Raw genomic sequence first — 27,734 nt, 5'->3', positions numbered from 1 at the left:
AAGCTTAAAATTAAAATACCAACCGAGTAACGAGAGACTTAACATTTAAGTCAAAATACGTGTTAGAATACTCACATTATAACTGTATCTCTGCATACGATTATTCAGCTATAAACATTTTTTGGAACAATAATAGATTTATTACTAAGATTTAAAGATCGTAAAAGATTATCAATAGCCACTTTACACTCAATATTTTTTTTTATGAAGTTAATCATACTAGCAAGAGAGACAACAGCATCCCTGCCTTTTTAAATTGACAGTTTAGAAAAGTTCGCCTTGAAAGTACTTTACTTCCAATTTCAAAGGACAAGTCACGATAGACTTTTCCATCCCCAATATTTACACTGTAGATTGGCATGTTATTGGGAATGTTCGGAAAAGGTAAGTACCCCGAATGTCTCTGTTGATCCATGAGGGTCTCATTTCAATGTGTTGTTCCGACGTTGCAGACATACTTTCGAGTAATTCCACAATATCTTCCCAAACGGTTGGTAAATAAACACTGCCTGTCACCCCACGTTTTTCGAGTCCTGCTTCCTGAACCTTTCATAGATTTCATAAGTGAGTGTTTAATAATCATATCTGACCATATATCAGACCAAAATTCATCTGTGCGTCTGATAATGAAATTTCCTTCAGAAGTGAATTTCTGAAACTTATTTGATTCATCTTCCCTTTCAAAATGAGCATGCCTTGCAGGTAAAGATATGCGGCGCATATTTGAAACGTCCTGCAGCATGAAATTCTGAATGGATTTTAAATGTAAGAGCCAATCGCTCTTGCTCTCTGCTTCTATGAATTGTTTCATCAATGTAGTCATTTTAAAATATTACAATCACAGTTTTCAGGTTGGTAATTTGTTTTCTAGGTCATTTATTGCTGCAATCATTTTTGCTCTGACCCTTTGACATACTTCATCAACTTGAGCAACAATTTGAGATAAAAAAAAGTTTTGAATGTACAAATTGTTGGTAATTTAGTCCTCTACAAAAAAGTAAGTAGCGAAAATTTCTTTTAACTCACTAGATAACAAAATATTTGAGGAAAACTAACGAAAGCCCCTATTGTTTTAGGTTTTTTTTCAAGATGGCTTTATATGTACAGGCGTGCCGAGATAAAAAAAACTTGACTTTTATTTAAGGGAACTAGGTATTAGATCATGTTAAAGAAAAATCACAACTACCTGACCTTTTGCAAGCTCAAGTGCTAATAAGACTGGGATAAACTAGTTTGCCTGTGACTCGATACTTCTTAGGACGAGGGTTTCCTATTGACCCAGATTCGTTCAGATGAACAGTAAGTCAATGGCAAAAGCAACTCAAATGTACACGTATTTGAATCTCCGTCTATTGCAAAATGAATCCTTTATTTTTCCGGTTCAATAATAATGGACATCCAGTAGTGCTAACCGCGTTATCACTGGCCTGACGAAGTGCGGAAACGCATCTGGGGCCGACCACAGACAATGATAACACAAAATGACGTGCAAAACATTAATATAGTACGTCTAAGTGCCCAATAAACACTTGAAGTATCCCTCAAAATACATACATTGTAAATATTATAAACTATTAAAACAACTGCCAATCAGTAAAAATTGCACGGGAAAATTGTTGAAACTACTCCATTTTAAGTGCGTATGAGTAGTTTTAAATAGTGTTATATCTAGAGTGTATGTGTGTCTAATTAGTGACGGATAGTAAAAACTGAGGTCCAATCTTAATTCAGTTTCCACCGGCTATCTCAAAGAACACTTGGCTTCAACTCCGTGTTGTCCCATTTCGAAAAGGCAAAGTGGACCACCATAGGAATCTTGTTCTTGGGTCTTGAATTTCAAATGTTGGAGCCTTTTGCAGTTTGAACTCTTTAAAAGGCTGTCAGCTGGATGTGTCTGCGAGCTTCGCCGAAGGTTTTGTGGGATGGTTTCCCGTGTGGGACGGAAGTTTGCGGCAAGGGAGTAGTAGATCCTTCCAGACAAAGCCACATGACGACCACTTCCCCCTCCCCCCTCCCTCAAACAGATAAAATCAAACAAGAAGTAGTTCTAGTTCTCGTGGACGTGTGGACACGCGGAACAGTCTGCAAGGACGAGGGAACTTCTCAGCGGAGGGAACTTCTTAGCGGAGGGAACGTGACAGAACTTAGTTTCCCGAGGATGAATAATGTTTCACGATTCACAGTAAAAAATAAAAATATCTCTATCGTTTATCAAGATAATATTTTTTGGAAAATAGATGCCAAAGAATGTTATTGTAACGTTACAGATAAACGACTGTATAATTTCCAACAAACGTTGATGTAGGACGAACAATGCGTATGATGTTAGCGCCCGCATGTTTATCATGATTTGGGAGACTTCTCTTTTACGTAAACCATTACTTTTATACATTACTCGGAAGTTTATTGTGAAATTCATGCTGTACTGTTTGTGAGTTTTCAAGATAATATGTTGGCAACGAGCTTTCAATTTTTTGGTAATATCATAATATTTTTTTTAAAGTGTAAAACCCGTGCCCACTCTCACTTCAAGTATGTCGTTGTCGATAAAAAAAATACCCGACATGCCAAAAATGTTTTAGGCATTAACAAGGGCGCAAATCTATAAAATTCTGGGGGAGGGGGGAGGGGTGGAGAGGGGAGGGGTGGAGGAATTCAAGATCACATGTAAAATATGTTAGTAAATGTACGGACCGCAGAATACAAGCATGTTGCGCCATGGGTCCGTAACATAAAGAGAGTATATATTTATTTCCCTTCTATGCACCCGACCTGTCTCCCATTCACACGACCGCCCTATGCGTTGTTGTGTACCAGTAGGTTCGAAAACATGGCGGTAAAATCTTGTACACACGACCTGCAGTTACTGTTAGTGTTATTTTATTTACTTTATTGAAGTTATACTTCTTTAGGCGCGTTATGGCAAAATTATGAGAGTGAATTTTTAAGATGGGTGGACACAAGGGTATTTTGCCCCCCCCCCCCCCTCTGAAACCATGAAGTGGGGGAAAACGGGGGCAAAGAAAGTGCTGTGTAATCAATTTTTAGATAATAAAACTGCTTAAATAGCACAATTTTCCACCTTGGAATACAAATTTTCCCGGGGGAGGACCCCCGGACCCCCCGCTTCAATAGGGGGATCGATGATTCTTTATAAAAAGGTATATTGCCCCCCCTTTGGAAATTTAGTTGTTGCGCCCCTGGGTGGACACCGTACAGCAAAATATTTACAGGATGAAATAAAAGACTACATATAAAAAACCTTCATATAAATAATGCACTTTTGTGACTGATATTGAATACTGGTACATATCATTACAAACATTTGCTGTGAATAATAATTATATAACTTGTGTTTATAAACGTTTTCAAGTGTATTTATATAAGTGAGGTTATGTTCCAGTATGTATAATTTATCTGCATTAGGTATAAATTGTTACTGTTATTTAATAAATCAATATCATCAACAATGATGATTTATCTCGATTAATAAAGATCGCAGGCTTTCACGGCTATTGTCATTAGCTTGGCTTATGGGTTGTAGCCGCGTCCAGGGTAGGTAACTCTACCCCTGATGATGGCAACTGCAATGTCGACCTAAACGTCGGTGATATATTCGCCTTGGATGCGGCTACAACCCAGAAGCCAAGCTAATGCATCTTGATTAGTTTACTAAATGAAATTATTAGTTTTATTCGTGGTTTATATTAATATTGAAAACTTGAGTACTTATTTAATTGTATTCATACTTTACCAACCGTATTTATACTACCACTCAAGTCCTTTTTTTATTATTTTATTTATATTAATTATTTGCATGTAAAATAAAAGTTAGTTGCTTTTGACCTGACAACGTCTAATAAATCAATGAACGCCGGCTGCACGCACGAAAAAGTGTCCCGTTACGCTCACTGTCCCGTTACGCTGTGTACCGTTAAGTTGTGTCCCGTTACGCTCATTGTACGCTTGCGCCGCATATATCTCTCTTCCACTCGATTTGAATAACCATCGATTTGAATTTTTCGAGGCACATTAAACTTGAAACACTCCCATTAGTTTCCTACTTTTCCTATCATCGTCCTATCCTTAACAGAATAACACAGATTGGAAGAAGTTAAATAGCAAACATATATAAAAGTAATAATTAAAATAATCTGTTCGTTAAAGTAATAAACATATTTGAATTAATGAGTGCAAATAAAAGTATATTTCATTTCACTCCTTCTTTGTATCCATACAAAATAGTGATAATTCAATAAAAATGATTCAATTTTATTCATAAAAGTATGCAATCATTTGATCAATGTTTTTGTTATGACGTTGTCACGTTAAACTATCGTCCGTAAACCGACTTTACAGACAACCACTTTTTTTTTTTACTACGGCAAGTTAGTATAACTTCTAACGAGCGAACAGAAAGTAACTGTCGTGAACTCAGCTCAGCTCTGGCGGGGCGCTCCCTCGCGCGTCCTAACGACCACTCAGAGATGGCGCTGCAGACGTCACACACTCTCCGACACTCTCCTGACGCCTCGCGCCACTCCGCGACCACTCACAGACCGCCCGAGTGTCGCTGGTGGCGCCTCCCGCGGGCGAGTAGGGTCTTCACAACCGGGAACACCCGGTACTTCTCACACAAGTAAAACAACCGGGAATTTAAAAATCGATTCCCGGTTCTGTCGATACTTTTGGAACTCGACATCGACAGCATAAAATTTCGGTTTTTTTTATCGCACGCTAAAGTTACTTCCATTCAATACTTTCCTCTGGCGAGGCGATATTTACGGGTGGGATGAGGGAAGTATGCCGCGCTGCCAATATTCTTTAAGCAACAGTATTTTTTTCTTTTAAGTTTGTTATGAAAAGAATAAATGTTAATTAAAATTATTAATTCTGTGATTTTGCATACGTTAAAACGATTATTTATTTAAAATGATTATTTTTTACAAAGTTAAAGATCGAAAGTAAGGCTGGGAATAAAGTGTTTGTTCACGTCAGAAGATACTAATTGTAACACAAAAGTTTATCTTTATACTTTTGGTCACTAAAACGTGTTTAATAGTTAAAAACTATTACTACTTCAATCACCGACTGCTGCACCATTAATGAAAATAAAAACTTATCCAGTACCGAAAGTATCGGGAAATTTTCGGTTCCGTCAAAAACTAGCACCAAAATTCTCGGTTCTGAAAATCGGTTATGGTTCCGAATACCCTTGTGGCGAGGCGCGGTCTGTCTGTGCGTCTCTGCATTGCGATTGGACTGTCGTAAACTATCCGCTTACGTGGGTTTGTTTTACTTTTCTTTTGCTCCCTAGGAGATGCAGAAGTTACGAGCAAATAAACCTAGGTCAGACACAGTTGGAACCTCTCATATAGGCAAAGAGAACGACTGTGTGTGTGTTTTTTTTTTTTACGTGAATACGTTTTTAAAATTGCTTCCATAGTGGGAGGTAATTCAAAAAACGAATGATAACAAAATCGGGGGATACAGTTTGGTGTTGCAGCTACATATCTATCATCTCCATCCAAAATGTAATTACACCACTGGATAGCTAGAGGGTCAAAAATTTGTTACGCTAATTGAGGACTGTGACGCATCGCGCGCAGTAGAGGGGGAAGCGCAGCCATTTTGAGGCAATTTTGCTGCGTTTCGAGATTTACATTTAGTATGACTTGTGACTCGGAGAAGCTACGACGTTCGTTTAAGTTTCAATCGTCAGCTCTCGTCAAAATCTATTACATATATACAACAGTGTAAAATAGTTACAGTGAATATATGGCGTTAAAATAAAAAATAATGAATTTTTTTATAGAAAATATTACCTGCTACGTACACGTATTCTTGTACAACACATGGCCGTGTCCATGACATAGTCACATCCCATTTTTTTTTTTACATTTTTATACGTGGTACAAAATCAGACGTTTTAAAAAATACAATTGCGGATTAAGATTCGTCTGAAGATGAAACTAAACGATGGGAACTTACTCAAATTATGTTGTATGTGTTTTAACGTGAGTGCGTCAGTACAAATATAGTCCACATTAGGTTTGTTTTACTAGGAAGTCTCTTTTTGACCTTTTAACTTGCGCGTTTTCACTTGCCGGAAACAATATGGCGGATGGCCTCGATGCTACTCCTCCCGAGGAAGAGTTGCGAGGGCAAGTCATCTGCTGGTTGTTTCGGCGCGACCGTCTACTTCTGTGTTGTTCGTAATGTTCAGATTATTGCCAGATTTTAGGGAAATAAATAGCTTGTGCATCGAGTTACAAATGACAATTATGTTGACGTATTTAAAACCATGATATTTTGAATAAAGTAATTTTTGTCAACGTGTTTTTATTTCATTGCTAATATATTCGTTTTAAAACACATACAACATAATTTTATTACGCTCTCGTCATTTGCAGCACGATATTAGGTATCGCCTAAGCTATTTCACCTTCAGACGAATTTTACTCTGCAATTGTATTTTTCAAGACGTATGCTTTTGTGCCATGTGAAAAATAATTAAAATAATAAATACACATACTCCCAAGTCTTTCTCCTCGCATATTATGAGAGTTGCCAACTCTTTTTGAACCGGGTTCTTTTGCTCCCAACTCTTACAACTAACTCCTAGGGAGAAAAAGAGACTGCGAATAAGACAAAACTCGTGACGTTGTAGAACGGGTCTTACTGTGACACCAGTGTGTATGGGAAGCCAAGTGGCAATTGCTTGTTGGCTAGAAAGTCCAGCCATGCTTTAATTTCCCTTCATGATAATTTCATAGTGTATGTGCCCATAAACAAAATGCTGAAAATGATTTTGAATAGGCCTACTACTTGTCTCTAAAAAAAAAATAATACAGTATTTTAAATGTAGCTGACTTAACCTAACCGACCATTCACTCACGAGTTAACGGTATTCTAAATGTAGCTAAGGTATGTCCGAATTCACCTAAAGTATATACACTTATAGTACGTACTTGTCCTCGGACGTGACATCACAAGGGCTGTCCGAACTGGAAGTAACGTATGCAAGTATGCGAATCTTGTGTACTTCTCGCATTCTTTGAGTTAAAGATACGTCGCCATTTTGAAAGTAAAGTAGAGTAAAGTTGTTTTTTTTTTTAAATAAGTAAACTCGTGAACTAACTACTAGAATGATTTCAAAATTTCTCTCACTATTATAACGCTACATTATTCCAGATGGACATACGACGTTTGTTTCCGTAACATATAACCATTTTTATAACTCAAAACCATAGAAAAATACCAAATGTATTGGAGATTATAAGTTTTTACAGCGTGGTAAATCTCCACGGCATCGTTCGCTGTATTTCCTTATCCGCACGCGGGGATACTGTGCTGTATCCGGACTGTTCGATGACAGCACATCTCGAAGAACAGCCGTATGTACTTCAATATGCGAGCATATAGAGTATCGCTGGGTCGAACACTTGACATTACTTTAATTACAAGTTTTTAATAACTTTTCTTCACAGAGAAGTTGCTATGTTAAATATCTTTATCTACCTGTGCGAAGTCGGGAGTTACAGATCTGTTGGCCTTTACTCTCAGCGTTTTTACTAGCAAAGGTAAAGGCCGCGGACAGATTGAAGACGAAGAAACGTCTATTTTTTTGCAAAATTTAAAATTACATTTAAAATTTTTTTAAATATATATAAATTTACGTTTTGATGTTTTTTTTAATCAGTTCCTAAGAGGAGTTAAAAATTTGCAACACTTTTGAAAAAGTTTGTGTTCCATCTAGACAAAATGCTACGTCCGTACGACTGTTATACAGTCCCGTGTGACTCTGTCGTCAGGCAAGCGGGCGCGTAGAAGGGGAAATGAAGACTGGTAAATCCCCCCCTCCTCTTAACCCTCAGAAATAATACGTAATCCTAAAAATAAAAATTAAAAATATCATTCCCACCAGGAGCGCAAATCTGTAGGATTAGCAAAGTGCCCCGCGGGAATTCCCGGGGGAAGAGAAGGGGAGTTAACCTAAACGTCATCTCTGTATACGGTGTGTATGTTGTATGCTGCCCATGCATGCAATGAGCAGAAAACTTCTAAAATATACAGAAAGTTTCCCATAGTTTTTTACATGTAACGCTTGTGCAAGTGCAGGCAGAGCGGCTGCACACATAAGGAAAGGAGCTTCTATCCCCCCTCTCTACACCCCCCTAGAAATGAAATTCCGCGTACGCCACTGACGTCCGCTCGTCGCGGTGACCTTGGCCGCCGAGGCCGGCGCGGCGTTATGGCGAGGAGTACCTACGTGTCCGGAAAGTGCGGCAGGCGGACAGACGCCGCCCCGCTGCTAGAAGACCGCCGTCGGCACTGTCATGAGAAGCCTTAAGATGTGCATCGAGTTCTGTCCCTGCCCGAACACGCCCGAATATTCACCTTCGGCCAACCTCGGGATTTGTTTTATTTATGCGCAGGAAAAATGAATTCAAATATTAAAAGTGGTCGGTTAGGTTAGCTACATTAAAACACTTTAAAACACTATGGACGGTTAGTTAGGTTAATATAGCTACATTAAAATAAACAGAGAAATATAAATATGTATAAATAAACCCGAGGTTGGCCGAAGGTGAATATTCGGGCGTGTTCGGGCAGGGACAGAACTTGATGTACATCTTAGGCTTCCCCACTGTCATAGCCACAAACTGCGCGCGTCACGTCACTGATATGTCTCAACGCACTCCCGACAAGACACTGGCCAGCACACTCGCTTGTTTATTATTTCGTTTAAATTCAAATAGGTTTCCCAGGAAATTCAACACTCACAAAGGCAAAGCTTGTGCGTGAGTGCTGATGGTCACTTCGGGAAGCCTAAGATGTCCATCAAGTTCCGTCCCTGCCCGAACACGTCCGAATATTCACCTTCGGCCAACCTCGGGTTTATTTATACATATTTATATTTCTCTGTTTATTTTAATGTAGCTATACTAACCTAACCAACCGTCCATGGTGTTTTAAAGTGTTTTAATGTAGCTAAACTAACCGACCACTTTTAATATTTGAATTCATTTTTCCTGCGCAAAAATAAAACAAATCCCGAAGTTGGCCGAAGGTGAATTTTCGGGCATGTTCGGTCAGGGACAGAACTTGATGGACATCTTAGGTCTCCCGGTCACTTCACGCTACGTGCGGAGCAAGTCACCGCCGCGTTAGTCTCTGCAGTCGGTGAGGCATCCACGGGGGTTTTCAAACACAGAGTTATTGTCTGGGCTGTAAGTGCGGCCCATACGCCCGTTCATGCTGCGTTTCAGCCACGCATCATGCGCTAGTTGCTATTTGGCGTAATAGCTGACTATCCCATCTTTGTTTTAGATTATAACTAGTTAAGTTGTGTCCAGCTCAGACCTGAACTCCGAGGTTAAATATTGCGAGCATCTAGCAGGCCCATTATAAGAGTTGGTCTGGGAAGAAGTTTCCTACCATTGCGTTATTTAGTTAGGCGGGAACTGGGGTGCTGCCATAACTTAGAAACACACAAATTAGGAACTCGTAACTTAGGATCTCACGTTATAGAATTTTTCTAAGTTATAACCGTTCTAAGTTGTGATTTTCTAAGTTATTGCGTTATTAATTGCATGATTCAGCATTGTGTGTTTCTAAGTTACGTGTTTCTAAGTTACGTATTTCTAAGTTGCGTGTTTCTAAGTTGCGTGTTTCTAAGTTCCGTGTTTCTAAGTTCCGTGTTTCTAAATTATAACCGTTCTAAGTTAAAACAGCTATAAGTTAAAACAGCTCTAAGTTAAAACAGCTCTAAGTTAAAACAGTTCTAAGTTAAAACAGTTCTAAGTTAAAACAGTTCTAAGCTATAACAGTTCTAAGTTATAACAGTTTAAAATTATAACAGTTTTAAATTATAACAGTTTTAAATTATAACAGTTTTAAATTATAACAGTTTTAAATTATAACAGTTTTAAATTATAACAGTTCTAAATTATAACAGTTCAAAATTATAACAGTTCAAAATTATAACAGTTCAAAATTATAACAGTTAAAATTATATTTTTTTAAGTTACGGCTTATCTAAGTTGAGTGTTTCGACGTTATGTGTTTCTAAGTTACGTGTTTCTAAGTTACGTGTTTATAAGAACCGTGTTTCTAAGAACCGTATTTCTAAGAACCGTGTTTCTAAGTTATGATCGTTATAAATTATGGTAGTCTAAGTTATGTGGATTTTTCAAATATTCTCAGTTATGACTATTCTAAGTTGTGTGATGTTTAGTTACGTGCGGGTCCCGCGGGAACTTGGTGTAATAACCCGTGGCGCATGCGCCCTCTGGTATTGGCTGACCGAACCTTTGTCGCCCACCTATCTTCCAGACAGCTCCTGTAACTTGTATAGTAGGAAGAAACGATTGGTCACAAAGACTTAAATCATCTGAAAATCAATTCCTGCAATCAGGAGCTGGGTTAGAGCTGCATGTTGAGTCGCGCCTACGATGGACTAGCGGGAAGGAGGAAAACAAAATTGCGTTAGCGGAGACAGTGCTGAGATGACAGTTATTTTTTCCGGGCTGTTCTTCTATTCCTCTGCGTCACTCACGCCGCATCTTGCTCCGAGGGCGACCAGCCAACACTGCGGCCTGGCTTACAAACCACGCGAGCGCGCAACACGCCGAATGGTCAGTAATCACATTTTCCAATACCGCGGGGCCCAATAACGCAACGCAAATATTGTTCCACTTCCAACTTTCTTGCGTTTGGCTTGCGTTCCCGACGGACACACTGGAAGAGATGTGTTTCTAGAACTGTTGAAGACGGCAGAAGCTTTGTGGATGGAAGCTCAAGATATTCTGTTTATTATACACACGACGTTTTCATTTGTTAAACCTTCACACAGTGAAAGAAAATAACGCTTAAAATCAAATTATTGACAGATTTTTTTTTTTTGTTTTCATGATAAATATGAATCATCGAAAGGAGCCCGGGGTACTAATTTGTTTTCGACTGTTTTACAGTCTTGAGACTTCAATGATTTATAAACGAGGGAATTTTATTTTCCTCTGGTAGTGCGTGTTGCGTTATTACGACGTTGCGATTCCTTGCGTAGTGTACGAACCCGGCCTTTAAGCCAGGGCTCAACTCCGACAGCGATGTCTCCGCTTGGTCGCTCTGAGCAGACGCATTAGGCCGCGGCGACAGTGGATGCGTGTTCCGACGAGTTCGTCACAACAATCAAACAATGCGAACGAAATGTAAGTGCTCACGCTGGCTGCAACCGCCTCTGCAGATTACGCACGAACACGTCAGAACTAGTTGGTCGTTCGAACCAAGTTTTAATTTTTCGCATTTAGTTATAACGTCCACGAGTTTGTCGTGCTAGGTCATTACAATGGACGTAGAACAATTAATAATATAAATAACAATAAAAAAATGAATAGAACGTTGTAGGTGTCATTCTGAAATACTCATTAAACTATTAGTTGAAGTAACTGCTTCCTGATGATGGCAACCGCAATGTCGACCGAAACGTCGGTGAATTATTCGCCAAGGACACGGCTACAACCCAGAAGCCAAGCTACTTCAGACAATGGCCGTGAAATCCTGCGAACAAAACTATTAGTAGACTTAAAAATATCTTGAACGAGCATTTGAACTCTAGATACTCTCCGTTATCGTCTCTTGCAGCTAACAATCCGTTTACTTTTTTTTTTTTGGTCAATACTCTTTAATAAATACTTCAAATTCGGAGTTTCAAAGGAAATACGCATCGTGTATGAGTTCCATCTTCGCTGGCGGATGGAATAAAACCTGCACTGACACTGCTGTGTTCTGACGAACAACTCTGAGCTGTTCTAACGGATCCATGCTCGTCGGAACGCGCAGCCACTGTCGCCGCAGCCTCGTGTGGGTGCCCGTCGTCGGCTTCTACAATAAACGGTACAAGGGCTGAGAATATCATTGAAGTTTTTTTTTTTTTTTAATTTGTTTACGAAAATTTAAGATATATAGTTTTAAATTTTTGATATAGGCCTACAAATTAAAAACCTTAAATGATATTCCCAGCCCTTGTACCATTGCTCCAACTCTGAGGGGACGTCGCGCGCCGCTGGAAAGACCCCCCCCCCCGGGGTGCGCGTCGACGCGAGATCAGAGTGGCCGTCGAGAGAAACCAAGGCCCAGGGGACAAACAATTTTGTCGCGGCATCTTACCCAATCCAAAACCAACTATTTAAAAAAATTTAAAAAAAAAATCTAAATACTGTAAACGTCACTATGGCCATAAACACAAAAACGTGATCTCCACGTATAGCACAAACTTGTAAGACACCAATAAATTATATCAGTATCACACTTGCAATTTTCTCTCTACTTTCAGAGCGAACTCAAGCTGGTGAACAATTGGTCGATTAAAAACAAGGTCACGTCTTTTGGCGAGTAGCACGTGATTGGGTAATCAATTCTTCTCCTTGTTCGTAACTGGCTCAGGGTAGTCACTGCTGCCTGCCACTTTTATAACTCCAGACGGGCGTCGGGGCTTGAAATTTGGCTTCGCCCCTGCGGACCAGATCCCAGCTCACAGACGCGCCTTGCCAGCTCTTCAGTTCCTTCCAATTGGATAGGCAAGGGGAGGGGAGGTGAGTGATGTCACTGGCAGTTTTTGGAACGCTAACAGAAAGCTTATATGACTTGGTCTGTAACGTACATTTCCTCCTTAACTTCATCCCTCTTGTAGGCCCCACAAACACTTCGGCCGTGTGGGACTGGCTTCAGCGTGGAGGGGCTGTAGTAAAAAAAAGAAGAAGCGCGTGTAACGCTGTTCATGTCATAGAAGTGAAACGTCTTTGGCAATTCAAGCCTCGACTCGTAAGTATATCGTAAGGTGTAAAACGGCAGAAAGAGAGAAGGTGAGAAAAAAGACAATTTTCTAAATAAACATCGATTAACAAAATTATTACTCACTTTCAAATAACCTCTCATAATATCAATAATTACTGACCAATCAATAATGGTCGAATAACAATAAAAAATTACTCACCGATTTAATACTTACACCATAAAGAAAAACTGTGCCTGTTACGGTTTCTTGAAACAGTTCTGCTACTTGGAACACGCCTAATCTCTGAACGAAAAATGAAATTCACAACAGGTAGCGCTCTCTAAGCAGGAAATGCAGGGATTGTCTCAACAGCGCTCTCTACGCTGCTGGTTGAACAAGGAGGAACGCGAGCGCGCTGGTAGCAAATATAGAATTCAAGGCACTCACAACTGACTGTATATGATACCTATATCTATTTTCTTAAACAAGCGCATGCGCTCACTCTCTGCCTTATTCTTTCGTTCATCTATCTCTTTCGGTTCAATTTTTTTGCGGGGTGGGGGAAGAATCATCGCACAAAGAAGAGAACGAAAACGAGTCCAAAATCGTAATTTGCATAGTGCTCTCTTTATATATCTTTGGCCAAGTACCTAATCTCTGTTCTTTTTCGCGTCAGAAACGTTTCACAACAATTTTCCACGAAAACGTATTACAATTCGGCCTTGAAATTTTACTCTCATCGCGCCCAAAGAAGTTTCATTACAAAAAAATTGGTTGTCTGTAAAGTCGGTTTACGGACGATAGTTTAACGTGAAACGTCATAACAAAGCATTGATGAAATGATTGCATACTTTATTAATAAAATTGAATCATTTTTATTTTAATAATAAAAGAATAAATACTTGAAATTATACTAGTAATCAGATTTTTTAATGCAAGAATAATTAACCTTGATTTCCGAAATTTTTGTTGTAATAAGCAATGAAAACCACATTAACTTTTCACTTCACTTTATAAACAGTCGAAATGGAAGAGAGATAGATGCGGCGCAAGCGTACAATGAGCGTAACGGGACACAGCGTAACGGAACAATGAGCGTTACGGGACACTTTTTCGCGCGTGCAGCCGGCGTTCATCGATTTATTAGACGTTGTTACGTCAAAAACGACGCTGCAGTCCATGAAGGAAAATCATGTGTGCTCCAAGTTTACTTTGCCACCCGATGAATCCGTGGAAAAAATCCTCGCTCCGCGCCATCGTGTTGAATGGTCCCGATGACGACGAGTGATTCACAGACCGGTGTGTAGTCGGCCGAGGCCCGGTCGAAGCGGACAGACAGGTTCGTGACGCCCCGCGGGAGCGCGCGGAGGGGGGGGGGGGGGAAACTCGCGAGTTGTGACGAGTCGCGGGTGACGCCGGGTGACGCGTCACTCCAGGAAGTCACCGCCCGCGTGCCCGCAGGGTCGACAGCGGCCCGTGCTCCGCTCCTGATAAACCTTCAACGGCTTTCAACTCTCTCTCTCTTTATGAACTACCCAGCAACGCAGCACGCAACCAATCCGAGAGAAAATCACTGTCGTTTTCAAAGCACACAAGTCGCAACACGTCACCCCACCAAGGGCGCCCATGCCCGCCCCCCCCCCCTAAAAAGAGCTTTAAGGGAAAGAAAATTTATAAAGTGTAGCCAGGTGTTTTTCTTTCACGAAAAAAGATTTAAAAGTCGGTATTATGTAGAAGTGGTTATAAACACTAAAATATTTTTATATAGCGTTTTTTTTACTTCTATACTTACAAGCCGTCATTCGTCTTCCAAAATATTAAAAACACTGCATACCCCCAGGTGTAGCCCCTCCTTCCTTCCCCCCCCCCCTCTCTAAAAATCATCATATGGTTGCCCTTGCTCACCTCTCATATAACTTAGAATTGAACAATCACCACCACGAAAATTCTACCCCGTGCTTATTTTGATAATTTATGTTTATTATGAAAACAAACTAAGTTGTAAATAATTTGATTTTGAATGTGTTTTTTAAGTGTAAATTTTTAACAGTTTAAAGTTTTGCTCAGAAATGCCCGGCTCTTCCGTTTATGTAACTCCGTGCGACCAATAGAAGCCGAGTATTTGGCCGCGGTTTGTCAACGTTTTAAATACGTTGAAAGTACAGAAATATATATTGTTTTATGATTACTTTTTGGGTTTATTTTTATTATATATGTAGAACATAACCGTATTATATTCTCGTATCGCGAATTCTTATCGACTGAATTAATTTTTCGTAACCGTAAAATTCGTCATTGATTTCCATTTGTTACGGTACGTTTCCGTGCACTGTGGAAGCGGTAGACGGATGGTGAAACGTAGATAAATCGCGGGTCCGTGATCCGTTTACGGTTTTTACTTACCCGCGTCTTTTGGCCCGTTGCACAATTAGAGTTCAAGCGTGATCTCAAGTCATAATAAGATGGTTTCATCATGGTTCGACCACTTTTTCTGGTGCACCATTGTTGTGTGAGCGCTGAACGATCATTGGGAATTCCGATGCAAACCGACTCTCGAATCATCATTGCGCCAGCAAACGTCGGCATTTTCAGGTACTTTATGCAGGTTTATTTAATCAGACGTAAATATTAGACTATTATTTACCAAATTTCTCATCATCTGTAATACACGTATCAAAACTTTTAGTTATTAGTGTTACAACCTCTTCTCACGCTAAATACCACATTTTAAATGCTCGGAATGCTTGTTATTTTATTTACTGTTTTGATATAACATTTCATGATTACTTACCATATTGAATGTAAGTTTTTTTTGTCCCAACCTAATCAGATTTCCGATTGCTTCGTTTTGTATTAACGTTTGAATTCCAGTATGTGTTTTCAGTCGTTATTTAAATTCGAAAGATGAAGCAGCGACTACATGTGCTGCTATCTTGTAGTAATCGCGTCAACCATTTTGCTCGCAACTAGCGACTTTCGCGTTGTTCCAGCCCCGCCAATACAACTGCACCTAACATTTCTTAGACTTTGCTGCCGCCTGTTGTCGCAGAATGTAAATGCATGATCGTGTAGTCCCAGTATGTGTTGGCGCAACGCTTGGAGGAACGATTCAGATTATTCGTGGGCTAAGATCAATGGATGGCGGATCGAAGAGCAGAATTGTGCAACTGGACATTCGTGGAACGGAGCTAAAGGGCGCATCCTGGATTGTTTCTATTTCTTTTAAGGGTGGAGGGGGGGGGGGGGGGCCGCCACAAGGGTTGTAACGAACGTAATCATATCAGGATCGTATTAAACTCATTTTTTAAGCGTCTGGGAAGGGCGGGACGGGAATACGCCCCCCCCCCCCCCCCCCCCCAAATAAATCCGCCCATGGAGATAAGCGCCCCGAGTCGGAATTCCCGTCAGCTAAGAACCGCTAAGAGCCCCCCCCCCCCCCCCCCCAGATCACGACTTTCTCTCTCTCCTTCTCTCGCTTTCTTTCGCTCTCTATCTCTCTCTCTCTCTCTCTCTCTCTCGTCCTCAAGGAGACAGACTAGTCGGGCAACAACTACCATCCTCAAGGGCTTCCCGACTCGCGACGCCCGGGAAACAAGCCTTCGGAAGACGGCCTTGGCGTTCTGGAATGTGGACTGCTGGTAAATATGTATTTACTCCCGTTCAACATCGGCCTTGTGTGTTTGGAACTCTGCATCCAGTCAGCTTAAACATCTTCTAGTACGCCTATATGTTTTTTTTTTTTTTTTAATTGTCTTGCAATTGTAATTTATTATAATTGCTAGTTTGCACTGTATGGCGTAGAGAAATCCCGAGGAACAGGCAAAGAAATATGAATACGTAAACACACAATAAACAGGCCAAAAAAACATAGCTGGGTTCGCATTTTCGTAGCTGATGTGTTGTCGGTTTTAACGATTTAGAATCGTCGTTGGGTTCGTCTGTTCGTCGCTATGTTTTCCACAGTCGGTTTTGTATTTGTTTACTGTTTTTTTTTTCGCAACTGTCTCGTCATTGTCAGCCCCCTGTGTTCGCCTGTGCTGAGGTGTTTCTTACTGGCTTCTTCCTTTCAAGAAATTCTCTGTGAGGTCTATGCATTTAACTTTTGACATCGGCTGATTTGGGCTGGTTTTCTGTGTATCCATTATTGTGGTTTCTTTGTGGCAGGCAGTGTAACCAACAATGGCTTTACAGTCCGAAAAATAACTTTTTTTTTATATCTATCTTGACCACGACTGCAAGAAGTATTCAAAGAACATTTCCAAACGTGTAACGCGTGTCTTAAAGTAAGACACAAAATATAATTTTAAAAAAAAAAGTGTGTGCGTGGAGTTTATGCGCGACAGAAGTTAAACTTCTTGCTTATTAGGTATAGATAGAAATAAATTATTTACATTTTCTATCAAATTATTCACATAAAATTAAATGATACTTATAAAGTTGATTGCACAAATCAATGACTCTTTTCCACACGAATAAACAAATTGTAGATACTTAATATAAAATAAAATAAATATGGTAGCGTCAATCGTTTAGCCGTTACGAAAACTGAGGAGTAGACAAACACAGCCAGAATAGTTTTGATTTTGAAAATATGAATCATAGGACTTTGATATAAACTGTATAAGGAACAATTACCATGTTTCGGAATGTACACGTTTGGATGGCCCTTCAGGATTTTTCTGGCAATCCTGTAAAAGTCGGTTTCAACTTATGTAGGCTACCCTGGCACCATGGAAGTTGGCCCTCAAATGATACCTCGAACACTCCACATCCTATACCAGCACTCTACCTCTATATTCACTCTAGACTGTGTGACCATGAACTTGGGACATTATATGAAACTTCGCACGGTATCTTTTTTTTTTCCCCGAAACTTCCCACGGAAACAAAACTACTAGTCAGCTGCTTTGTTGCGTGGTGACTGCTTGGGAAACGTCATATTCACGCATCGAATAATAAAAATACGTTTAAGGCGCAATTAAGGTACGACCGCACTTGCAAGATACCTTGAGGGTTTGGCCGATGTCAGTGCTCTGACAAAACATTGCCATTAGCATACCTGTAAAATTCTTCGAAAAAAAAATCGTTTACACTGCCATATAAACTTAGTCTCATCTGCGCAGACATAACACACGTCTGACGGCAGTAAGTTACTGTGACGGTAAATCTGTTCCTGTCTCGAACACATACATGACATGTGAACATGGTTTAAACATAACTCTTTCGAAAAAAAAAATTATAAATGTGGGAGCACGGCTGCCATGCGCGTTATAAGTAAAACTTCACATATAGATATATAATAATGTGTGCGAGTGTGCAAGTGTACAAGTACACAAGTCTGCAAGTATGCGAGTATGCGAGTGAGTAAGTATGTGAATGCGCAAATATTAAGATGCCCTGTAATGTAAACATGCCATCGAGTGTCCCACTCCTGATCGGTGAAATTTCGTTGGCCCTCTGAGCAACATTTTCGTTACGCCCTGATGACTTCTCCTCGAATTTAAATAAGTTTAACTGTTAAAAAAATTGTACACTGCGCACAAAAAAAAAAAGGGGGGGGGTTGCCTGTAAAGTCGGTTTACGGACGATAATTTAACGGGATAACATCGTAAGAAAACATTGATGAAAAATTGCATACTTTTTAATTTTCAAATATTACATATTTACAGTTTTTGCAAATTTAATTTAAATAATTTGTTTAAATATTATCACGAACAATTAGTTTTAAAAAACCCGCCTTAACCTATTTGATATTATAGAAGATTTTCTCGCACGGTGGTTGGCCGGTTCTTGCACGCTCGGCTCAGGCGAATCGTGACTATTTTTCGTGCGTGCAGCCGGCGTTCATCTATTTATAAGACGTTATCACGTCAAAAACATTGTGTGGCGCTTCGCGTCAGCTACACACAGAATTAGATCTCTACTGGATTTATTATTTTCAAAGCTATCAGTAGAAAATAGAATAGACTGAACAAGGAAAAGGGTAAAACTTTCACTATGGTTTCTCTACGCTTCCGCAAGTAAAGAATTGTCCACTACGCGATAAACGATGGGAACCAATCAGCAAGAGGAAGTACTGTGGACTTCCTAGCTTTGCAATAATACCATTTATTTTATTGATTTGATAGCAAAATTATTTTGGTGGATTATTATTGTTAAATGACTTTGTACAAAATAAATGTGCAGGCGTAATCTGTTTTGAATTATATATAGCTAGAGTTTTTTTTTAATTGACGTTAGAGTAGGTATATTAGCTCTTCCGCGTTTGTACTGTTATGCTTATCTGCGCCGATTTACAAACTTATAATTAAAAACACGCATATCTATATTTTACCCAGCTGCATCAGTAATGTCAGAAATAATTTAGCCACGAATGTCACGCTCTGTGCATCCTTCTCTCTCTCTCTTTCTTTCTCTCTTTCTCTTTCTCTCTCTCTCTCCCACCCCATCTATTCAATACCGAGTAGAATATGCGAATTTTATATGAAACGTCGCGCACAGCAGAAGGAAGACGTTTCGAAAGGAACGTTAAACGTCATCGTGACGATTGACTCACTTGAAGCAAGGCCTTAAAATCAATATTATGAATAGGTGTAGGTGGTTATTATCTAAGTATGTTCGACTTTTAAATCTTACATTATCCAAGTTCAAACCTGGGTGAGTCAGGTTGGATTCCATCCTTACATTTTTATTTTATATTAGTTCAAAAAACCATATAATTAAAATATTTCGTTTGGTTTATTAAGTTTTCTAATTTAGTTAGATTTAAGATCTAGTTATATTGTTTTGGACATTAATTAATATTATTACTTATTGATATTTTATTGCCCCCTTTTTTTTGTTTTGATGATTTTTTTTTTGTTTTAGGTGTTGCTTTTTTTTTTAACTTTTTTGGAGCGCAAGATTTTAGGATATATTCAAATTCGTAAGGGTTCCAAAAAATTTAGTTTTCTACGTCCTTTTTGCCTTTTTCTGATGCTAATAAGTTTTTTTTTACTAAGGAAATATGAAACTGCTAGTCTTATTGAGCTATATAGTCTGTGTCGTGCAACTTGTCTCAAATTCGACGGTTCTCAAAAGTAGTACAAATGGTCCACGTATCCTTCCGCCACTACTGTTCTGCCAACAATATTTTTAAACAACTTCAAGGGGTGGTAGCTGTCAGTACACAAATATCACGCGCAAGTGACGGTTGAGAAACGGGTGCTTCTCTCGAGAACTGACAAATTTGAGGCAAGTTATGTGACGCAGACTATGGCAGTTGGAATATGTGTGTAAGCCAGGCTATTTTGAGGTTATGTTTCGCGCCTGTGGAACAGGTGTAACTGCAAACACGGGATCTCACTGTAAATCGGTGGTCGGTTCACTAAAGTTCTCAATGAATCGGCGTACAAGTGTTTGATAGCCCATTGTGACCTCGAAGGTCACATAGTTTTAAATAAGTTTTGTGTGTGCATAACAGTGTCACTTAAATTCCTCCCCCCTCGGCATAACTCCGTGAATAATTATTTTTTTTTTTGGGGGGGGGGGGGGGGAGATAGGAACCGAAAAATAACTTAATGGGTTTCAATAGTTTTTACGCCACAACTATTTTTCGTTAAAGGATAGATAAATAGATAACACTGTGATATTTTTAAAGGTCATAATATTGTTTCAATTGACAGCACTTTTACAATTAAATCTTTCCGGAAAACGAGTGAATACTATGCCAAACACCAATCTTAATATGTCACTATTAACTTCAGGCATGTCACTACATATATATGCATACTTTAACGAAGCCTCATTTTTAAAAGAAAACTATAGATAGTTAAAAACTATTGATATCAAGTAAGCTCTTTTTGTTCTTATCTCTATACCCCTTGTGCGACTAACTTTATAAACAGTCACAGTTTTGAATATCGCGGCCGAACAGCCTTGTACCAAACAGTATTTTTCGTAGCAAGTAAGATTAAAGACTGTTGATACGAGCGAGATAATGCGTGATAAGGGTGAGTGCGTTATCTCTTGATAAATAACCCCGAGATGGCTGGCGAAGCAGGGAAACAATGGAGAACCCACACTCGAAGAATTACAAGTTAAAGCTGGTTAGCAGATAGATGCTTACATATCCGTGTGTGTTTCCATCACACGGAAAAGTTAAATTTGCACTGTTATTAAGGGCCGTTCTTAAAAGACACGGATACATAGAAGCACGTAAAAGAGTATATACGATGGCACGCATGCGCACACGGAAGAATATATGGATTAGCTCGGCAACACACCTATCTTCAGTTTACGCTACCCAGCGCGATCAATAGAAGCCAAGTATTCGAACCGCGGTGGTAGCCAGGGAAGCCTTCTTTTCACAGACGAGAGAGCCAAAACCCGAAGTTCCCGTAAGTTTATGTTTTTTTTCCGTATCTTTAATGTAGCTATCTTAACCAAATCAACCATCCACAATGTTTTAAAGTATTTATAATGTAGCTAACTTAACCTAATTGACCATTAGTATCCTTTTATCAACACCGCCATATTTATTTACAATGAACAAAAAAAACCGAATATGCACGATCGGGAGTTTGGCTCTCTCGTCTGTGAAAAGAAGGATTCCCGCGGTAGCCATGTTTGTGTATATCTTAAATACGTTACAGATTAATTCAAGTACAAAATTTGTTTAATGCTTTGTGGTTTCTTTTTATCATATTTGTAAATATCGATACGAATCTCAAAATTTGTTCCATTGAATTAACGTTTCGTAACCATTTCGTTGGTTCCTGTTTGTTTCGTTTCCGTTCACTTCTGGAATCAGCAGACGAACAGCGAAATGTAAATATTTTGCACTTTCATGATTATGTAAAATTATTGCATTAATTTTTTTATACAGTTTTAAATATGATCCAGCACTAGCAGCAACATTAGATAAAAGTATTTATATCCAATGACAGTACGTATTGTGGCAATCTTTTTGGGTTGGTTCAACCCAATGACGTAAGACATTCGTGTATGCTATCCCAGTAAGTTGTCTGTTTCCATCATTGTAATCAAGGAAAAAGTGTGTAAGCATTACTAAGATGAACACACTTAGAAAGCCCTCCTTAGAAATACCACATGGCATAGAGTATGATCATAGCCAGAAAAACGTTCTAGGACCTTGTATAACGTTAAGGTGCTTTGGGAACAGTGAAAATGCTAGATATGGGTAGGCTATATTCACGACATTTTACAGGCACTAAAAATAAGGCTCGCAATAATCGTAAGTGGTTTACGCGGGAGCGGGAACCTTCTATTTTATTACGTAATTCGCAAAAGTTCCACATCGGCTCAGAGCCAGGACAAGGGGAAGGAGGGGAGAGCCTTACGGGAGTTTGAATTCCCCATCCGCCTCACCAAACCTTTCTACTGATCGCAAATTACACCCTGGATAAAATTACGTTTTATGAAGGAAAAGCTTCTAAACAAATGACTATTTGCAGCATTAACTTCGTCTATCTCGACATCTTCACGAAACAAATGCTGCCTCCACGCAGCGTCCATTTGGGTGAAAACGAGGTATTTAGTGTTCCGTGAAATTCCACTGATTTGAGTAGTTTATGACAGTTTTACATTTTAAGTCCGTCAAAAAAATAATATAAAAAATAATATTACCTTTGATTTAATATTAGAGTAATTTAATACAAACAAAATATTTGTTTGGATTTTTTTTTGTCCTTGTCATGAAGATTTTACCAATATGGTAGCGTATTTGGTTTCGGCTAAGATTCGCACCAGTCCGTTACGAGGCCCGAACAGTTCCGAAGTTGTTCGCAGGCCGCTCGTGCAACTTCGGAGCTCGGGAAATATGTCAAGATTGTCAGACTTCAGCGACGGAGAAATTAAACAATTGTCAAGCTACCTTCATTAAAAATACTTTAAAATATTTCAAACAGTTAATTAGGTTATGTTAGCTACAAAAAAAAATACCTTGATATCGTGTGAACGATTGGTTAGGTTAGGTTATCTACATTATAAATACTTAAAAATAATAGGGCAATTGTTTACGTTAGGTTAACCACATCTTAAAATGGTAATCCCTAAACGGCCATTAAATTTGTGTTACAGTATTATTAATGTAGCTAACGTAACCAAACGAACCATCCACTTTTTAAAATTATTTTTAATGTAGCTATCCTAACCTAACAAACCATCCACTCTTTAAAAATATTTTTAATGTAGCTAACCTAATAAACAGTCCACAATATTAAAATTATTTTTAATGTGGCTAACCTGACTGACCATTTTCACTCTATCACAATTTTGTAATATTCACACCAAACCTTAAAATATTATTTATTATTTTGGAATTGTAATCTTTGATTTTCAGAAATGTGGCCCTTCTGCGCAATTACTTACCAGTGTTTTAAGCAATAAGCATAAAACTTGTAACCAAATGACCTAAAAATTTAATTTAATATTCTAATAATAAACGTGTTGATTTTTCCTGAGCAGAGAGCGAAAAATAAACCGAGCATGCACGAACGCGGGCTCGGAATGGACTGGTGTAAATCTTAAGACCCCACACACGATCAGTCCGAACTATCAGTCCATCGGCTGAGTGTCGTGGCAGACATCTTTGTTATACTCTTCGGTTGATGTGCTTTTTTTATAACTAAAAGTGCAACTCCAATTGCAACAGCCAAAGTTTATTTAATATTCTACGACGAAACAAAACATCCAAAATCAACAGCAACCACAAGACTGAGCGTGTGTGGGGAAGGCTTCAGTTCAGTGGAAACTGTCAGTTCGGACTGTTCGGTCGTGGCTGAGCACCTGGACTGATCGTGCGAGGGGGCCTGTAGATGTCCCGTGCACCGAGCAAGGAGAAAGGAACAAGGAACAAGGAACAAGGAACAAGGAGCAAGGAGCAAGGAGCAAGGAGCAAGGAGCAAGGAGCAAGGAGCAAGGAGCAAGAAGCAAGGAGGAAGGAGCAAGGAGGAAGGAGCAAGGAGGAAGGAGCAAGGAGGAAGGAGCAAGGAGGAAGGAGCAAGGAGGAAGAAGCAAGGAGGAAGAAGCAAGGAGGAAGAAGCAAGGAGGAAGAAGCAAGGAGCAAGGAGCAAGGAGGAAGAAGCAAGGAGGAAGGATCAAGGAGGAAGGAGCGAGGAACAAGGAGGAAGGAGCGAGGAACAAGGAGGAAGGAGCAAGGAGCAGGAGCAAGGTGCAAGGAGCAAGGAGGAGGAGCAAGGACCAGGTCCGGGGAGTAGGTCGGCTCATTCGGAACGCCCGCACTGGGGCGAGGGCAACCCGGAGACTCGCCAGGGGGCACGTGGTCCGAGTCACGACTCACGAGGCGCAGCGTTTATCAACGAATACAAAAAATAAATAAATCAACCTTCAAACTGATGGGTTATTTTGGATAATTATTGGTGATTTATATATATATAAATTCTAAGCATTCTTACCCCCTTGGTCCGATTTTACATCACTGTATTTTACGTATCGGTCAAATATATACATAAAGAGTGCATTAGAACTTAACGTCAACCCGTAAACAGTGTTGATAGGCAAATTAATTAAGGTTCTGAATTTTTTTAAAAAAGTGTAGATTTTACCTTATTTTTTTTCCCGAAAGGTTTAAAATCCCACTCTGTTCCCAATTATTAAATACTATGACTACAATTTTTTGTTAAGGAATCATTAATAACCCTACTATTGATAACAATTAAAATAAAAACAAACATACTAAACTTTTTGGTAGGTGGAGGGAGGGAGAAATTCTTTGCACGGCTTACGTGGCAAAAATTTTTAATCGGGTAACTTTGACTATTCATACTGTAAAAGAAAAGTACTAAACTAACTTAGCAAGCTATTTGAAAATTGGCTAAATATTTAAATTATATATATAAATTTGTGTTAGGCATTAGTTTTAGGGTCTAGGGACTATGAAACAAAAAACTATAGATATAAATTTTCCGGAAGTCACACCAATATAACAACTGCAATTGGGGTAGGGAAGTTGCCGAAAAGTTCTTGGAATACCTGACATCTCAAATGCCCCTGGAATCATAAGGTGGAATGTATGCATCTGGTTTTATGTCTCGTCCACAGCTAGATAATTAGGCCGGGTTTATAAATTACGCATGAAACAAAATAACTGAAAAAATGCGCGATGCAAACATTTCAATGACGTATTTTTTCGAATACCCGTTTAATAACTACGAAACATCGGTCAACTTTCAACTTGCGTTTTCGCCTTCCATATTTGAAGTGAAGCGTTCCGAAAACTTTAAAGACGCAGTCTATGTTGATTTTATTACACTTGCGTTTTCAGATGTTAAACTTTCGCACAGTGGAAAAAAAAAACTTTTAAATCAATTTATTGGCAAATTCACATGTTTTAATGATAAACATTAACTTTCAGAATAAGCCCGAGGAAGAAATTTGTTTTTTACTGTTTTACAATTTCAGGTTGTTAGGTTGGCGACGTCTTGCGACTAAAGTTTTTTTTTTTTTTTTTACTAACGACAATGATTTTTGCGCATTTGTTAGGTGTTCCGTCTTAACGTCACAAGTCAGGGAAATAAGGACAAGAAGGGACCTTCTCCCACCCTTTATATTATCGACGCATCTGTTTGTCAATCAATCGCAGATCCCTATTCATTACATAACTTAAGAATTACACAGCGTCAAGCTTTTTTAACTGCCACGTGTGAAGTCACGATACCATCGGAATTTGAGTGTTAATAAAAATATAACCCCGGTTTCATTTATCAGTAGAAAAAAATTATTAAAAATTACAAGCAGCCTATCCAAAGATGGCTTGTGTGTATAAAAACCACGCGCAGAACTCTCGCAAACATCCTCCCCACCTTGTTCCCTTTCTCGCCCTCGCGAATCCTATGGATGTGCGCCCCTTGAGGGGGGGAGGGGGGGTATATCATACCCGCCAAGGCCTCACCCCCACACCCTCCCGCTCCATGGCGGCTATGGTCGTCCAGGAACCCCGGACGTGACGTAGCCAGGACGGATGGTCCGGCATCCCAACCAGGGTCCCTCCTCCGATCTCAAGGCCAATGTTTTTAACATCGCGCCGCCTCGCTCGATCCTCCTGGGCTCGTTTGAGTTACTAGTCGGAGCAGTGCGCGTTCTATATAAAAGAAGCCATGTTCGTTTTTCATCCTCACTGACACAGTGCACCCCTCCTAGTGTGTGTGAGGCGGGAGTATTAGTGAGCGACGCTCGCTGGTGATTCTAGCGCGGTGTCTCCTCGTAGTGCACGGGGCAACAATGTGATCAGCGGTGACCGTAACATTAGATGGCGGAGAAATGAAGATAAAGGTATAATGAGTGGTTTTAAGAATCTGTAAAATTTTCTGAAAACACACGTTTTGGCCTGTTTTACTCTCCTAAAAAATTACTTTTTTTTTTTTTTTTTTTTTTTTTTTTTAAATACGTATACAGGACTACCCATCCGCCATTCAGCGCTTTTCGTAAACAGACCCCACTGGGATATCTTGAGCAGTTTTAAATCGCGTGGCTTCTCCTGAAGCTCTGCGCACCGCGTGTGCCGCTGACAAAACTGCAGTCAGTGACGGATCTATTTGGTCGGGCATTTTTGGCACGCGTCCTCAATTTGTCGAGGTCACGACTTCGATACCGACGGACCATTCTCCATCGTCTCAGGTGAAAACAGGGTTCGTCCATTATAGACCATCACTATGGACCTTTTCGAATCTTCGAATTTTTTACATCATACCTTCCCGCCATACTTTTCAATAAAGGGGTTAAATAATAGGGTGACGGTATGAAGAAAGAAAAAATCGCCACGCGCATTAAAAAAAAAAAAGGAATCCAATGCCGAGTCAAGTGTGCTTTCAAATTATTTCCATTTGCGAATGAGAATAATATATTCCCCATCCCCCCCCCCCCCCCCCCCCCCCCCGGACAGGTTATCACTTGGTAATATCTATCTCCCAGTCAAATGCGGTGTACGAAATATTGAAAAATTAATTTGGAAGGCTATTTTAACGCATTTTCTGAAATTTCATTATCAACATTTTAGCTGTTTTCTAAGAGTACTATTTGAAAAATAATAAACACGACACAGCATCCCTATAACATGTAAAATAATACACACCTCAAAGGACAAGTTTGGACCAGATCAATTTTTTGCTACCCTACAATTTTAGTTCTAAGATTTTTTTTTTTTGGTTGGGGGAGGGGGAGACAGGCAGAAAGAGAGAGAGAGAGAGAGAGAGAGAGAGAGAGAGAGAGAAATATATCTTCAATCGACCCTACTATTAGACCACCCCTGATCTAAACAACTATACCACCACTTCTGTACGATTACTGCAGTTTATGGTCATCATGAAATCGCAATGGGAGGGTAACATGATAAATAAATACATATTACACAAAACAAATCTTAGTTATATTTATGGAAATATTAGTTTATGTAATTGTTAATATATTTATCATAATAATCAAAATTTAATTTTAAAAAAATATATAATATGTTAGTACAGTGTAAATGACTGCAGCTCATGCATTCAAATTTATTTTTTTTCGACTTACCTGATGGGGAGAAAACCAGCAATGCGACCAGCAGGTATTTGCACATTTTTGTAGAACTGCTCACACTTTCTTCAATCGCCACAAAAAATAATGAATGCGCAGAAAATTTTTGTCCGGGAAGCGTCCGGCCTACCGCGTTCCTGATACGAAACCTCTCGCACGAGACGCGGTGTGCGACTGCAGGCCACTCACTACCTTCCTCCGCGCCGCTGATCAACGTGCGACGTGAGCGCAGCCTCGACTGCGCATGCGCGCTGCGGCCCTGCGCGTGACGTCACTCTCCCCTCTCCAACCAGCTTTACACGGCATTTCAACAATGGCTTCATCAGCGTGACTTATCGACAGCGGTGAGGGATCAGCTGTTCCGCGGCAAGATTTAGATATTTGAAAATTGACTTGGGATACGCTAAAGTGATATTGCTCTCAT

At 39.6% G+C, this 27,734-nt stretch overlaps 1 protein-coding gene across 1 annotated transcript in view; it reads right to left on the bottom strand.

Annotated features, from left to right (window-relative positions):
- The window catches only part of LOC134528329 (serine/threonine-protein kinase pakG-like), an 80,874-nt gene extending 53,341 nt beyond the window's left edge, over positions 1-27,533 (bottom strand). The window contains exon 1 of the mRNA XM_063361865.1: positions 27,308-27,533. Within this exon, the coding sequence (XP_063217935.1) occupies positions 27,308-27,353 (46 nt within the window). The 5' untranslated portion in view covers positions 27,354-27,533. The remainder of the gene's footprint in view (positions 1-27,307) is intronic.
- Positions 27,534-27,734: the final 201 nt, after the last annotated feature.

This window comes from Bacillus rossius, chromosome 1, assembly GCF_032445375.1.
Source record: "Bacillus rossius redtenbacheri isolate Brsri chromosome 1, Brsri_v3, whole genome shotgun sequence".
Taxonomy (NCBI): Eukaryota; Metazoa; Arthropoda; class Insecta; order Phasmatodea; family Bacillidae; genus Bacillus; species Bacillus rossius.
This window is presented reverse-complemented; position numbering and strand designations above follow the sequence as displayed.